The 18,003-nt window shown below is 38.4% G+C and overlaps 1 protein-coding gene across 1 annotated transcript in view; it reads right to left on the reverse strand.

The window, feature by feature from the left end:
* b4galnt3b (beta-1,4-N-acetyl-galactosaminyl transferase 3b) overlaps positions 1-18,003 on the reverse strand; it is a 161,396-nt gene that overhangs the window by 54,130 nt on the left and 89,263 nt on the right. The window contains exon 7 of the mRNA XM_061969424.1: positions 15,307-15,374. Within this exon, the coding sequence (XP_061825408.1) occupies positions 15,307-15,374 (68 nt within the window). The remainder of the gene's footprint in view (positions 1-15,306; positions 15,375-18,003) is intronic.

Here is an 18,003-nt window from a genome sequence, read left to right on the forward strand (position 1 = left end):
TCCTAAAGGGGCCTAGTCTGGAGTGGGGGAAAAAAAAAACTCCATGCCATGCACACATAAACATGTTACATATAATCACGACAACTCGCAACGGAGGGGGGGGAGTTGGGGCCCTGGAGGTCGACTGCTGTTATGAAGCGCTGCCAGGCGTCCATCACCCTGAGGGGAATCAAGTGGTGGTGAAGGTGTGGGGAGGGGAAGGGGTGTGTGTGTGTATATGCCCATTGTCTTGGGTGTGTAGATGTAGTGTTCATAGGTCTGGGGCCATTCTGCATGCAAGCAAAAATTAGTCTGCAGGTGTCGTTGAGGAGGGAGGGAGGTCAAAAGCGTCCATCATTGAGGTAAATCAGAGCAAAGGGTGGCTATTTTGAAGAAATTAGAATATAAAACATGTTTTCAGTTATTTCACCTTTTTTGTTAAGTACATAACTCCACATGTGTTCATTCCAGTGACGTGCAGTCACTAGAGGCAGGTGAGGCCCCGCCTCACCTGCCATCATGGAAAGAAAAAAAATGTAAAAAGAAAAAATAATAATTAAATTGTTATATGTATCCAGTGATTATACTATAGAGTTATTTTCCATTTAACTTCCATCCATCCATCCATTTTCTACCGCTTATTCCCTTTTTTGGGGTCACGGGGGGCGCTGGAGCCTATCTCAGCTACAATCGGGCGGAAGGCGGGGTACACCCTGGACAAGTCGCCACCATTTAACTTCACCAGTTTTAAATTATTTTTATTCAAAATCGCTGAATTTTCACATTTGCCGTTCAAATACTGAGAAGAGACGGTGCGGTGAACAGCAGCCAGTTGAGGCACGTCACTCAGTGCCTCACCATGGATTCCGGACTCGGCTAACTGCTGGCCTGCTGTGCAGTGAGACTGTATTGCTATATGAATTATATTATACATTTCCATAGTTTAGTTAGCTGAGGTATATAATGTCCAGTGTATTTTGTCAACAACTGTATGTGTGTAACGTATTTCTTGTGCTGAGCGATCATAAAACGGCTGCAAAAGACGCACTGGCTGAGGCTCGCCTCCTGCACCCCCGCCGTAGAATTGTTATATCAACTAAAGCCCACACTTAAACTTACAAGATTGAATCTATTTAAAAAAGTTATTTCATAAGAAGCCAAAAAGTGCAAAAACAATAACGCTGGTGTTGGAGGAGTTGTGAATGACTGCAGGGCCACAACATTAGATACACCTGCAGACTGCAGGTGTATCTAATTCACAACTCCTCCAACACGAACATTATTGTTTTTGCACTTTTTGGCTTCTTATTAAATAACTTTTGTAACCTATTTTCATGGGCTTTCCTCTTTGTGATGTTAAGTTCCTGTTATGCGCTGTTATACAGTATATGCCTTGAGCTCTTATTTTGAAGGCGCTAAGAACGGAAGTGATGTGACACGGAGTGGAGCGTAGGTTTTTGAAAGAAGGTAAATAAAGTGGTCCTCGTGTAAACTGGAGCCTCCGTGTTTGTTATTTTGTAGTTTCATACAGTATAGGCCACATTTATAAACCCTCGGTTACACTTTTTTAAATAGATTCAATCTTGCACGTGGAAAGTTGAAGTGAGGGCTTTAGTTGTGGACTTCATTTATAAGTAAAGGTAAGACCATAATAACGTTTTTTTTAATTAAATGTGCTTTTTTGTGTGCTACAGTTTGTATGTGTAAAGTTAAAGTTAAGTTAAAGTACCAATGATTGTCACACACACACTAGGTGTAATGAAATTTGTCCTCTGCATTTGACCCATCCCCTTGATCACCCCCTGGGAGGTGAGGGGAGCAGTGGGCAGCAGTGGCGCCGCGCCCGGGAATGATTTTTGGTGATTTAACCCCCAATTCCAAGCCTTGATGCTGAGTGCCAAGCAGGGAAGAATGCTGGTATGAGCTTTTAAACATAACCCGTTAACTGCTGCCAATCAAATGGTGAATAAGATACTCTTTAGGGTTCATATGTTTGTAAATCTGACTGTGATGAAGTCAGTGCCTCACCAGTCATCAACCTCACCGCACGTCACTGGTTCATTCATAGTTTTGATGTGACAATCAACAATGTAAATAGTCATGAAAATAAAGAAAAGGCATTGAATGAGGAGAAGGTGTGTCCAAACCTTTGGCCTGACAAGTACACACATGTACAGGTAAAAGCCAGTAAATTAGAATATTTTGAAAAACTTGATTTATTTCAGTAATTGCATTCAAAAGGTGTAACTTGTACATTATATTTATTCATTGCACACAGACTGATGCATTCAAATGTTTATTTCATTTAATTTTGATGATTTGAAGTGGCAACAAATGAAAATCCAAAATTCTGTGTGTCACAAAATTAGAATATTACTTAAGGCTAATACAAAAAAGGGATTTTTAGAAATGTTGGCCAACTGAAAAGTATGAAAATGAAAAATATGAGCATGTACAATACTCAATACTTGGTTGGAGCTCCTTTTGCCTCAATTACTGCGTTAATGCGGCGTGGCATGGAGTCGATGAGTTTCTGGCACTGCTCAGGTGTTATGAGAGCCCAGGTTGCTCTGATAGTGGCCTTCAACTCTTCTGCGTTTTTGGGTCTGGCATTCTGCATCTTCCTTTTCACAATACCCCACAGAGTTTCTATGGGGCTAAGGTCAGGGGAGTTGGCAGGCCAATTTAGAACAGAAATACCATGGTCCGTAAACCAGGCACGGGTAGATTTTGCGCTGTGTGCAGGCGCCAAGTCCTGTTGGAACTTGAAATCTCCATCTCCATAGAGCAGGTCAGCAGCAGGAAGCATGAAGTGCTCTAAAACTTGCTGGTAGACGGCTGCGTTGACCCTGGATCTCAGGAAACAGAGTGGACCGACACCAGCAGATGACATGGCACCCCAAACCATCACTGATGGTGGAAACTTTACACTAGACTTCAGGCAACGTGGATCCTGTGCCTCTCCTGTCTTCCTCCAGACTCTGGGACCTCGATTTCCAAAGGAAATGCAAAATTTGCATGGTTGGGTGATGGTTTGGGGTGCCATGTCATCTGCTGGTGTCGGTCCACTCTGTTTCCTGAGATCCAGGGTCAACGCAGCCGTCTACCAGCAAGTTTTAGAGCACTTCATGCTTCCTGCTGCTGACCTGCTCTATGGAGATGGAGATTTCAAGTTCCAACAGGACTTGGCGCCTGCACACAGCGCAAAATCTACCCGTGCCTGGTTTACGGACCATGGTATTTCTGTTCTAAATTGGCCCGCCAACTCCCCTGACCTTAGCCCCATAGAAAATCTGTGGGGTATTGTGAAAAGGAAGATGCAGAATGCCAGACCCAAAAAACGCAGAAGAGTTGAAGGCCACTATCAGAGCAACCTGGGCTCTCATAACACCTGAGCAGTGCCAGAAACTCATCGACTCCATGCCACGCCGCATTAACGCAGTAATTGAGGCAAAAGGAGCTCCAACCAAGTATTGAGTATTGTACATGCTCATATTTTTCATTTTCATACTTTTCAGTTGGCCAACATTTCTAAAAATCCCTTTTTGTATTAGCCTTAAGTAATATTCTAATTTTGTGACACAGGGAATTTTGGATTTTCATTCGTTGCCACTTCAAATCATCAAAATTAAATGAAATAAACATTTGAATGCATCAGTCTGTGTGCAATGAATAAATATAATGTACAAGTTACACCTTTTGAATGCAATTACTGAAATAAATCAAGTTTTTCAAAATATTCTAATTTACTGGCTTTTACCTGTATATGTTTGCTGCTGTATTTATCTTGCTTTCTTTACTAAACAGGAAAAAGACTTCAAAACTCATTTCATCAAAGATGTCATCTTGTCCTTTAAACACATGAAAATGCTGACAATGCTGTGGTGTTTACAACTCACTGCTAAAAGCATGTAACAAAAACATGTTCTCAGTCCATCAACTTGTGTTATCTGTGTAGCTATAACCACATTTCCCAGCAGCTTTCAGTAAACCACATGTGTGACTAAACCTGTCGTCAGCAGAGATAAAGTTGACTCATTTTGTTCTGTCACAAGACAGCGAGAGGGTTAGAGTCCAAGGAAGGTTGAATACTTTATAACTACGTAAGCTAAAAATGTCAAATAAAGTAGTAGTATGCATGACCATAACTACCAGTGAGGTCATGTCCTCTGTATTCACATGCATACACCTTGTCCTAACTACCATGGTCTGGAGGTCATGTCCTCGGTATTTTTTTCAAGTGACAAAAAGAAGATGATGTACTTTGTGCAGCACACAGGTGTCAAAACTCAAGGCCCCGGGGGGCCAGATGTGGCCCGCCATCTCATTTTATTTGGCCCTGGAAAGCCTAGAAATAATACGTATCAATAAAGTACTACTTTTCTTATTAAATGTATTCTTTCTTTCGATTTTGGGAGGAAAAAAAATATATGCACTCCATGTAATCACAACTGATGTTAGCTTAAATATTGTCTAATTATGCAAAAATATATGATCAAACATTCAAACCATTTTTTAAATAGAAATAAATACTAATAATAATGATTTGAAAGCAAGTTATCCATCAAGTTAAATCACCAAAAATGATTCCCGGGTGCGGCCACTGCTGCTGCTCACTGCTCCCCTCACCTCCCAGGGGGTGAACATGGGGATGGGTCAAATGCAGAGAATAATTTCGCCACACCTAGTGTGTGTGTGACTATCGTTGGTACTTTAACTTTAACTTAACTCAAATTGTGCAATGTAAAAGTAGCAATAGATTTCATGGTCAAATTGTGACATTTACTGTGCTTTTTACAGCATTTTTCTCTAAATGAAAAAAACAATAATTATTTTACTGTAATAAACTGTGGGCATTTACAGTAATACACCGAAAAATCTACACTTGTTGATTTTCTGTAAAAAAAAAACCCAACAACTGGCAGCTCAGGTGCCAAAATTTTACTGTAAAATTGCAGTTTTTTAAATTTACATTAAAAAAAACTAATGTAAATTTTACAGTAAAATTCTGGCCTTTTTTTTTTTTTTTTTTTAACCATAAAAACATTAGTACTTTTTTTCCATTTCCAGTAATATACACTACATTTTGAGGTGAAATTATTGCAATGTACCATATTTTTTTTTACATTTTAGTTTAACAAAATCTACTAACAAAATGCATTAAAAATGATGTAATAATAGTATTCACTGTTAGAAGCGGCCCAACACCATGCGGTGGATCATCCTCTCTCAATATATGATCTTTGGCCATGCACAGCTGACCAGACCATGTCCTAACTACCATGGTCTGAAGGTCATGTCCTCGGTATTTTTTTCAAGTGACACAAAGAATATGACTCAAGGCCCCGGGGGGCCAGATGTGGCCCGCCATCTCATTTTATTTGGCCCCGGAAAGCCTAGAAATAATACGTATCAATAAAGTACTGTAACTTTTCTTATTAAATGTATTCTTTCTTTCGATTTTGGGAAGAAAAAAAATATATGCACTCCATGTAATCGCAACTGATGTTAGCTTAAATATTGTCTAATTATGCAAAAATATATGATCAAACATTCAAACCATTTTTTAAATAGAAATAAATACTAATAATAATGATTTGAAAGCAAGTTATCCATCAAGTTAAATCACCAAAAATTATTCCTGGGCGTGGCCACTGCTGCTGCTCACTGCTCCCCTCACCTCCCAGGGAGTGAACATGGGGATGGGTCAAATGCAGAGAATAATTTCTCCATTCCTAATGTGTGTGTGACTATCGTTGGTACTTTAACTTTAACTTAACTCGTATTGTGCAATGTAAAAGTAGCAATAGATTTCATGGTCAAATTGTGACATTTACTGTGCTTTTTACAGCATTTTTCTCTAAATGAAAAAAACAATACTTATTTTACTGTAATAAACTGTGGGCATTTACAGTAATACACCCAGAAATCTACACTTGTTGATTTTCTGTAAAAAAAACAGCTCAGGTGCCAAAATGTTACTGTAAAATTGCAGTTTTTTTTTTATTTACAGTAAAAAATAGAAGCAAATTTTACAGTAAAATTCTGGCAACTGAGCTGCCTTTTTTTTTTTTTTTTTTTTTACCATAAAAACATTAGTACTGTTTTTCCATTTCCAGTAATATACACTACATTTTGAGGTGAAATCATTGCAACTTACCATATTTTTTTTTACATTTTAGTTTAAAAAAATCTACTAACAAAATGCATTAAAAATGATGTAATAATAGTATTCACTGTTAGAAGCGGCCCAACACCATGCGGTGGATCATCCTCTCTCAATATATGATCTTTGGCCATACACAGCTGACCAGACCATGTCCTAACTACCATGGTCTGAAGGTCATGTCCTCGGTATTTCTTTCAAGTGACACAAAGAAGATGACTCAAGGCCCCGGGGGGCCAGATGTGGCCCGCCATCTCATTTTATTTGGCCCTGGAAAGCCTAGAAATAATACGTATCAATAAAGTACTGTAACTTTTCTTATTAAATGTATTCTTTCTTTCGATTTTGGGAGGGAAAAAAAATATATGCACTCCATGTAATCGCAACTGATGTTAACTTAAATATTGTCTAATTATGCAAAATTAGACATTTAAACCATTTTTAAATAGAAATAAATACTAATAATAATGATTTGAAAGCAAGTTATCCATCAAGTTAAATCACCAAAAATGATTCCCGGGTGCGGCCACTGCTGCTGCTCACTGCTCCCCTCACCTCCCAGGGGGTGAACATGGGGATGGGTCAAATGCAGAGAATAATTTCGCCACACCTAGTGTGTGTGTGACTATCGTTGGTACTTTAACTTTAACTTAACTCAAATTATGCAATGTAAAAGTAGCAATAGATTTCATGGTCAAATTGTGACATTTACTGTGCTTTTTACAGCATTTTTCTCTAAATGAAAAAAAACAATACTTATTTTACTGTAATAAACTGTGGGCATTTACAGTAATACACCGAGAAATCTACACTTGTTGATTTTCTGTAAAAAAAAACAACAACAACTGGCAGCTCAGGTGCCAAAATTTTACTGTAAAATTGCATTTTTTTTTATTTACATTAAAAAAAACTAATGTAAATTTTACAGTAAAATTCTGGCAACTGAGCTGCCTTTTTTTTTTTTTTTTTTAACCATTAAAACATTAGTACTTTTTTTCCATTTCCAGTAATATACACTACATTTTGAGGTGAAATTATTGCAACTTACCAATTTTTTTTTTTTACATTTTAGTTTAAAAAAATCTACTAACAAAATGCATTAAAAATGATGTAATAATAGTATTCACTGTTAGAAGCAGCCCAACACCATGCGGTGGATCATCCTCTCTCAATATATGATCTTTGGCCATACACAGCTGACCAGTCCATGTCCTAACTACCATGGTCTGAAGGTCATGTCCTCGGTATTTCTTTCAAGTGACACAAAGAAGATGACTCAAGGCCCCGGGGGGCCTTGGCCCCGGAAAGCCTAGAAATAATACGTATCAATAAAGTACTGTAACTTTTCTTATTAAATGTATTCTTTCTTTCGATTTTGGGAGGAAAAAAAAATATATGCACTCCATGTAATCGCAACTGATGTTAACTTAAATATTGTCTAATTATGCAAAATTAGACAATTAAACCATTTTTTAAATAGAAATAAATACTAATAATAATGATTTGAAAGCAAGTTATCCATCAAGTTAAATCACCAAAAATGATTCCCGAGTGCGGCCACTGCTGCTGCTCACTGCTCCCCTCACCTCCCAGGGGGTGAACATGGGGATGGGTCAAATGCAGAGAATAATTTCTCCATTCCTAATGTGTGTGTGATTATCGTTGGTACTTTAACTTTAACTTAACTCAAATTGTGCAATGTAAAAGTAGCAATAGATTTCATGGTCAAATTGTGACATTTACTGTGCTTTTTACAGCATTTTTCTCTAAATGAAAAAAACAATACTTATTTTACTGTAATAAACTGTGGGCATTTACAGTAATACACCGAGAAATCTACACTTGTTGATTTTCTGTAAAAAAAACAACTGGCAGCTCAGGTGCCAAAATGTTACTGTAAAATTGCAGTTTTTTTTTATTTACATTAAAAAAAACTAATGTAAATTTTAAAGTAAAATTATGGCAACTGAGCTGCCTTTTTTTTTTTTTTTTACCATAAAAACAATAGTACTGTTTTTCCATTTCCAGTAATATACACTACATTTTGAGGTGAAATTATTGCAACTTACCATATTTTTTTTACATTTTAGTTTAAAAAAATCTACTAACAAAATGCATTAAAAATGATGTAATAATAGTATTCACTGTTAGAAGCAGCCCAACACCATGTGGTGGATCATCCTCTCTCAATATATGATCTTTGGCCATGCACAGCTGACCAGTCCATGTCCTAACTACCATGGTCTGAAGGTCATGTCCTCGGTATTTTTTTTCAAGTGACACAAAGAAGATGACTCAAGGCCCCGGGGGGCCAGATGTGGCCCGCCATCTCATTTTATTTGGCCCCGGAAAGCCTAGAAATAATACGTATCAATAAAGTACTGTAACTTTTCTTATTAAATGTATTCTTTCTTTCGATTTTGGGAGGAAAAAAAATATATGCACTCCATGTAATCGCAACTGATGTTAACTTAAATATTGTCTAATTATGCAAAATTAGACAATTAAACCATTTTTTAAATAGAAATAAATACTAATAATAATGATTTGAAAGCAAGTTATCCATCAAGTTAAATCACCAAAAATGATTCCCGGGTGCGGCCACTGCTGCTGCTCACTGCTCCCCTCACCTTCCAGGGGGTGAACATGGGGATGGGTCAAATGCAGAGAATAATTTCTCCATTCCTAATGTGTGTGTGACTATCGTTGGTACTTTAACTTTAACTTAACTTAAATTGTGCAATGTAAAAGTAGCAATAGATTTCATGGTCAAATTGTGACATTTACTGTGCTTTTTACAGCATTTTTCTCTAAATGAAAAAAACAATACTTATTTTACTGTAATAAACTGTGGGCATTTACAGTAATACACCGAGAAATCTACACTTGTTGTTTTTCTGTAAAAAAAACAACAACTGGCAGCTCAGGTGCCAAAATTTTACTGTAAAATTGCATTTTTTTTTATTTACATAAAAAAAAACTAATGTAAATTTTACAGTAAAATTCTGGCAACTGAGCTGCCTTTTTTTTTTTTTTTTTTACCATAAAAACATTAGTACTGTTTTTCCATTTCCAGTAATATACACTACATTTTGAGGTGAAATTATTGCAACTTACCATATTTTTTTTTACATTTTAGTTTAAAAAAAATCTACTAACAAAATGCATTAAAAATGATGTAATAATAGTATTCACTGTTAGAAGCAGCCCAACACCATGCGGTGGATCATCCTCTCTCAATATATGATCTTTGGCCATACACAGCTGACCAGTCCATGTCCTAACTACCATGGTCTGAAGGTCATGTCCTCGGTATTTTTTTCAAGTGACACAAAGAAGATGACTCAAGGCCCCGGGGGGCCAGATGTGGCCCGTCATCTCATTTTATTTGGCCCTGGAAAGCCTAGAAATAATACGTATCAATAAAGTACTGTAACTTTTCTTATTAAATGTATTCTTTCTTTCGATTTTGGGAGGGAAAAAAAATATATGCACTCCATGTAATCGCAACTGATGTTAACTTAAATATTGTCTAATTATGCAAAATTAGACAATTAAACCATTTTTTAAATAGAAATAAATACTAATAATAATGATTTGAAAGCAAGTTATCCATCAAGTTAAATCACCAAAAATGATTCCCGGGTGCGGCCACTGCTGCTGCTCACTGCTCCCCTCACCTCCCAGGGGGTGATCAAGGGTGATGGGTCAAATGCAGAGAATAATTTCGCCACACCTAGTGTGTGTGTGACTATCGTTGGTACTTTAACTTTAACTTAACTCAAATTGTGCAATGTAAAAGTAGCAATAGATTTCATGGTCAAATTGTGACATTTACTGTGCTTTTTACAGCATTTTTCTCTAAATGAAAAAAACAATACTTATTTTACTGTAATAAACTGTGGGCATTTACAGTAATACACCGAGAAATCTACACTTGTTGATTTTCTGTAAAAAAAAAAAACAACAACTGGCAGCTCAGGTGCCAAAATTTTACTGTAAAATTGCAGGTTTTTTTATTTACATAAAAAAAAAACTAATGTAAATTTTACAGTAAAATTCTGGCAACTGAGCTACCTTTTTTTTTTTTTTTAACCATAAAAACATTAGTACTTTTTTTCCATTTCCACTAATATACACTACATTTTGAGGTGAAATTATTGCAACTTACCATATTTTTTTTTACATTTTAGTTTAAAAAAAATCTACTAACAAAATGCATTAAAAATGATGTAATAATAGTATTCACTGTTAGAAGCAGCCCAACACCATGCGGTGGATCATCCTCTCTCAATATATGATCTTTGGCCATACACAGCTGACCAGTCCATGTCCTAACTACCATGGTCTGAAGGTCATGTCCTCGGTATTTTTTTCAAGTGACACAAAGAAGATGACTCAAGGCCCCGGGGGGCCAGATGTGGCCCGCCATCTCATTTTATTTGGCCCTGGAAAGCCTAGAAATAATACGTATCAATAAAGTACTGTAACTTTTCTTATTAAATGTATTCTTTCTTTCGATTTTGGGAGGAAAAAAAATATATGCACTCCATGTAATCGCAACTGATGTTAACTTAAATATTGTCTAATTATGCAAAATTAGACATTTAAACCATTTTTAAATAGAAATAAATACTAATAATAATGATTTGAAAGCAAGTTATCCATCAAGTTAAATCACCAAAAATGATTCCCGAGTGCGGCCACTGCTGCTGCTCACTGCTCCCCTCACCTCCCAGGGGGTGAACAAGGGGATGGGTCAAATGCAGAGAATAATTTCTCCATTCCTAATGTGTGTGTGATTATCGTTGGTACTTTAATTTTAACTTAACTCAAATTATGCAATGTAAAAGTAGCAATAGATTTCATGGTCAAATTGTGACATTTACTGTGCTTTTTACAGCATTTTTCTCTAAATGAAAAAAACAATACTTATTTTACTGTAATAAACTGTGGGCATTTACAGTAATACACCGAGAAATCTACACTTGTTGTTTTTCTGTAAAAAAAACAAACAACAACTGGCAGCTCAGTTGCCAAAATTTTACTATAAAATTGCAGGTTTTTTTATTTACAGTAAAAAAAATAATTAAATTTTACAGTAAAATTCTGGCAACTGAGCTGCCTTTTTTTTTTTTTTTTACCATAAAAACATTAGTACTATTTTTCCATTTCCAGTAATATACACTACATTTTGAGGTGAAATTATTGCAACTTGCCATATTTTTTTTATATTTTAGTTAAAAAAAAAAAAAATCTACTAATATAATACATAAAAAATGATGTAATAATAGTATTCACTATTTGAAACGGCCCTTCGGGGCCAAACATAACTGCCATGTGGCCCTCAGTGAAAACCACTTTGACACCTCTGGGTACCCAAACTACGGCCTGCGGGTAGTCCCGAGTAAAAAAAAAAAAAAATAATAATTATTCAGTCAATTAGTGCAAGAGGGAAAAATGTCAGAAACTCAGAGTGTAGAGTTTCTCGACATAAGTGGACACATTACTTTTTTTGTTCAGTGTTGTCCCGATACCAACATTTTGGTACCGGTACCGGTACCAAAATTTATTTCGAAACTTTTCTAAATAAAACAAAAAAATGTCATAGGATGCCACCTGTGCAACAAATCCAGTCTTGAAATTTCCTCGCTCCTAAATATTCCAAAGTCAACTGTGGGCTTTATAGTAAGAAAAGTGAAGAGTTTGGGAACAACAGCAACTCAGCCACCAAGTGGTAGGCCACGTAAACTGACAGAGAGGTCAGCATAGTGCAAAGACTTTCTGCACAGTCACTTGCTACAGAGCTCCACACTTCATGTGACCTTCCAATTAGCCCACGTACAGTACGCAGAGAGCTTCTTGGAATGGGTTACCATGGCCGAGCAGCTGTATCTAAGCCATACATGACAGAGTCCAATGCAAAGCGTGGGATGCAGTGGTGTAAAGGACATCACCACTGGATTCTAGAGCAGTGGAGACGCCTTCTCTGGACTGATGAATCACACTTTTCCATCTGGCAATCTGATGGACCAGTCTGGGTTTGGAGATTGTTAAGAGAACGCTACATTTCGGACTGCATTGTGCCGAGTGTGAAATTTGGTGGAGGAGGAATTATGGTGTGGGGTTGTTTTTCCAGGAGTTGGGCTTAGTTCCAGTGAAAGGAACTTTGAATTCTCCAGGATACCAAAACATGTTGGACAATTCCATGCTCCCAACCTTCTGGGAGCAGTTTGGAGCGGGGCCCCTTCCTCTCCCAACATGACTGCACAAAACAAGGTCCATAAAGACGTGGATGACAGAGTCTGGTGTGGATGAACTTGACTGGCCTGCACAGAGTCCTGACCTGAACCCGATAGAACACCTTTGGGATGAATTAGAACGGAGACTGAGAGCCAGGCCTTCTCCACCAACATCAGTGTGTGTTGGTGGAGAATGGTGGAAAATTCCTATAAACGCACTCCGCAACCTTGTGGACAGCCCTTCCCAGAAGAGTTGAAGCTGTAATAGCTGCAAAAGGTCATATTGAACCCTATGGGTTAGGAATGGGATGGCACTTCAACTTCATATGTGAGTCAAGGCAGGTGGCCAAATACTTTTGGCAATATAGTGTATGTTTATTATTGTCATTTAGTCCTTAAATAAAATAGTGAACATACTAGACAACTTGTCTTTTAGTAGTAAGTAAACAAACAAAGACTCCTAATTAGTCTGCTGACATATGCAGTAACATATTGTGTCATAATATCTGCTTATTTTCTGTTTGAACATGTTCTATCTACACTTCTGTTAAAATGTAATAATCACTTATTCTTCTCTTCTTTGATACTTGACATTAGTTTTGGATGATACCACACATTTAGGTATGGATGTGATACCAAGTAGTTACAGCATACTTGCCAACCTTGAGACCTACGATTTCGGGAGGTGGGGGGCGTGGTTAAGATATGTATATATATATATATATATAAGAAATACTTGACTTTCAGTGAATTCTAGCTATATATATATATATATATATATATATATATATATATATATATATATATATATATATATATATATATATATACATATATATATATATATATAAATAAATAAAATAAATACTTGAATTTCAGTGTTCATTTATTTACACATATACACACACATAACACTCCTCTACTCATTGTTGAGTTAATGGTTGAATTGTCCATCCTTGTTCTATTCCCTGTCACTATTTCAGAACACACACATTATACAAATATACATTATAAAATCAATAAGAAAACGGGAGCTCTAATTTGGGAGTCTGAATTAGGATCAGAAGTTCCTATATAAACATTGCGCACTCGCGTCGCCATTTTGTATTGATTACTGCAGCTGTGCACTGGATTCATTCACAAATACAAACTACAACTCACAAACACTTTAGAGTTAGGCTCCACCATCAGAATGTGTACTTAAACTTATAAAGATCACATGGATATTATTCAGTGATTCACCAAAACTAACCTGTTATACAGGAGGAAAAAGCACACAGGACGTTTCAATTGTTCACAGACTGGTCGCGCTCATCAGAATGACAAGACACTTCCGGTCTGCAGGTGATAGCATTCAATTGGGAAGAAACGCCCTGACCAATGTGAATACTGATAAATGTGTAATGACAGCTCCAAAAACGAATTCAAACCACAAAATAAAATAAATAAATCACATTATGGGTGGGTCACATGTGCATGTACAACAGGCTGTCAACACGTCACTCAGGTCCGCATGGAGCTGGAGGGGGCGTGGCCTCCAGCTCCGCCTGAATTTCGGGAGATTTTCGGGAGAAAATTTGTCCCGGGAGGTTTTCGGGAGAGGCGCTGAATTTCGGGAGTCTCCCAGAAAACCCGGGAGGGTTGGCAAGTATGAGTTACAGGATCATACATTGGTCATATTCAAAGTCCTCATGTGTCTAGGGACGTATTTACTGACTTTATAAACATACCGTATTTTCCGCACCATAAGGCGCCCTGGGTTATAAGCCGCGCCTTCAATGAACGGCATATTTCAAAACTTTGTCCACCTATAAGCCGCCCCGTGTTGTAAGCCGCATCTAACTGCGCTAAAGGAATGTCAAAAAAACAGTCAGATAGGTCAGTCAAACTTTAATAATATATTAAAAACCAGCGTGATGTGGGCGCGCATGGAGTCGTATATCAACATGGACGGAGCTGCGTGAAAAAAGCCACCCGGCCTCTTCGCGTAAACTTACCTTAACCACTCGCTCATCTTTTCTTCATCCATCCATCCCTTCGAGTTAGCTTTTATGATGACGCCGGCTGGAAAGGTCTCTTTTGGCAAGGTCTTCCTTTTGAATATCACCATGGGTGGAAGTTTCTGGCCATTAGCATGGCAAGCTAGAACCACAGTGAAGGATGACTTCTCATTCCCTGTGGTGCGAATATTCACCGTACGTGCTCCCGTTGTATCCACAGTGCGGTTCACAGGAATATCAAAAGTCAGTGGAACCTCGTCCATGTTGATAATGTTCTCTGGCCGGATCTTTTTTTCAGCTATCTTGTTTTTACAATATGCACGGAAAGTAGCCAGCTTTTCTTGAAAGTCTTTAGGCAGTTGCTGTGAAATAGTAATCCGTGTGCGGATGGAGAGATTGCGTCTTTTCATGAACCGGAAACCTGTCACTTAGTAGGAGCCATTTTGTGGTCTTTACAGATGTAAACACACAAAGGAAATGAAACGTACGGTAATATCCGCGCGCTTCTTCTTCTTCTACGGGGGCGGGTGGTTGCTTACAGTAGAAGAAGAAGCGCTTCCTGTTCTATGGGGGCGGGTGCTTACCTTGGCGGTTGCTTGCGTAGAAGAAGAAGCACTTCCTCTTCTACGGGGAAAAAAGATGGCGGCTGTTTACCGTAGTTGCGAGACCGAAACTTTATGAAAATGAATCTTAATATTAATCCATATATAAAGCGCACCGGGTTATAAGGCGCACTGTCAGCTTTTGAGAAAATTTGTAGTTTTTAGGTGCGCCTTATAGTGCGGAAAATACGGTAATATGAATTAAAAAAAAACTAAAAAAAGAAGCACACAACTCTGCTGTGTGAAACACACCACAAATGACATGAGGGAGTTAATGTTAATGTTAAGAGCGAGACACGACCCTAAAATGTACGAACCGTGTCGGTTTGGAGATCTGACTGGCGTACTTTTCGAACTCGCCCGGGGCTGTCCACTCTGATCCAGTCTAGAAAGGAGAGGGAACAATGAAAACGTGTACAAAAGCCAAAAGCAGTGAAGTTGTCACGTTGTGTAAATGGTAAATAAAAAGAGAATACAACAAATCCTTTTCAACTTATATTCAATTGAATAGACTGCAAAGACAAAATATTTCATGTTCACACTGAGAAACTTCTTTTTTTTTTGCAAATAATCATGAACTTAGAATTTAATGGCAGCAACACATTGCAAAAAAGGCATTTTTACCAGTGTGTTACATGGCCTTTCCTTTTAACAACACTCAGTAAAGGTTTGGGAACTGAGGGGACACATTTTTGAAGTGGAATTCTTTCCCATTCTTGCTTGATGTACAGCTTAAGTTGTTCAACAGTCCGGGGGTCTCCGTTGTGCTATTTTAGGCTTCATAATGCGCCACACATTTTCAATGGGAGACAGGTCTGGACTACAGGCAGGCCAGTCTAGTACCCGCACTCTTTTACTAAGAAGCCACGTTGTTGCAACACGTGGCTTGGCATTGTCTTGCTGAAATAAGCAGGGGCGTCCATGGTAACGTTGCTTGGATGGCAACATATGTTGCTCCAAAACCTGTATGTACATTTCAGCATTAATGGTGCCTTCACAGATGTGTAAGTTACCCATGTCTTGGGCACTAATACACCCCCATACCATCACACATGCTGCCTTTTACACTTTGCGCCTATAACAATCCGGATGGTTCTTTTCCTCTTTTTTCCGGAGGACACGACGTCCACAGTTTTCCAAAAACAATTTGAAATGTGGACTCGTCAGACCACAGAACACTTTTCCACTTTGTATCAGTCCATCTTAGATGAGCTCGGGCCCAGCGAAGCCGACGGCGTTTCTGGGTGTTGTTGATAAACGGTTTTCGCCTTGCATAGGAGATTTTTAACTCGCACTTACAGATGTAGCGACCAACTGTAGTTACTAACAGTGGGCTTCTGAAGTGTTCCTGAGCCCATGTGGTGATATCCTTTACACACTGATGTCGCTTGTTGATACAGTACAGCCTGAGGGATCGAAGGTCACAGGCTTAGCTGCTTTTTTTTAAATGAAATCAACATAAAAAAAACACAATATATACATTATATATCAATATAGATCAATACAGTCTGCAGCACACATGATTGTATTTCTTTATGAAAAAATAAATAAAATAAAAATTACAAAATGGCTGCAACACGTGTCAAAGTAGTTGGGAAAGGGCTTGTTCACCACTGTGTTACATCACCTTTTCTTTTAACAACACTCAATAAACGATTGGGAACTGAGGAGACACATTTTTGAAGTGTTCAACAGTCCAGGGGTCTCCGTTGTGCTATTTTAGGCTTCATAATGCGCCACACATTTTCAATAGGAGACAGGTCTGGACTACAGGCAGGCCAGTCTAGTACCCGCACTCTTTTACTATGAAGCCACGTTGTTGTAACCCGTGGCTTGGCATTGTCTTGCTGAAATAAGCAGGGGCGTCCATGGTAACGTTGCCTGGATGGCAACATATGTTGCTCCAAAACCTGTATGTACCTTTCAGCATTAATGGTGCCTTCACAGATGTGTAAGTTACCCATGTCTTGGCCACTAATACACCCCCATACCATCACACATGCTGCCTTTTACACTTTGCGCCTAGAACAATCCGGATGGTTCTTTTCCTCTTTTTTTTCCCGGAGGACACGACGTCCACAGTTTCCAAAAACAATTTGAAATGTGGACTCGTTAGACCACAGAACATTTTTCCACTTTGTATCAGTCCATCTTAGATGAGCTCAGGCCCAGCGAAGCCGACGGCATTTCTGGGTGTTGTTGATAAACGGTTTTCGCCTTGCATAGGAGATTTTTAACTCGCACTTACAGATGTAGCGACCAACTGTAGTTACTGACAGTGGGTTTCTGAAGTGTTCCTGAGCCCATGTGGTGATATCCTTTACACACTGACGTCGCTTTTTAATGCAGTACCGCCTGAGGGATGGAAGGTCCGTAATATAAAGTTAAAAAGTTAAAGTACCAATCATTGTCACACACACACTAGGTGTGGCGAAATTATTCTCTGCATTTGACCCATCACCCTTGATCACCCCCTGGGAGGTGAGGGGAGCAGTGGGCAGCAGCGGTGGCTGCGCCCGGGAATCATTTTTGGTGATTTAACCCCCAATTTCAACCCTTGATGCTGAGTGCCAAGCAGGGAGGTAATGGGTCCCATTTTTATAGTCTTTGGTATGACTCGGCCGGGGTTTGAACCCACAACCTACCGATCTCAGGGCGGACACTCTAACCACTAGGCCACTGAGTAGTAATATCATGGCTTACGTGCAGTGATTTTGTCATGACTTGGTCTTGGGTGTTTGCTTTTCCGGGATGCAACGGAAAGTTGGCTCGGGCGAGACGGGAATGTAAGTACATTTTTTATTTAAAGACTATAAATACAAAAAAAAAAGGATCAAACAAAAAGCGCGCACAGAGGCGGAGAATAAACTATGAAACCAAAAGACTATAGCAAAAAAGTACACATGAAAAGCACGCACAGTGGCGGAGAACAAACTATGAAAAACAAAAAGACAATAAACATGGAAAAAAAACTTACTATGACAAGGGACATGAAGCAGGATCTTAGAGGATGA

This window comes from Nerophis lumbriciformis, linkage group LG10 (assembly GCF_033978685.3).
Source record: "Nerophis lumbriciformis linkage group LG10, RoL_Nlum_v2.1, whole genome shotgun sequence".
Lineage (NCBI taxonomy): Eukaryota > Metazoa > Chordata > Actinopteri > Syngnathiformes > Syngnathidae > Nerophis > Nerophis lumbriciformis.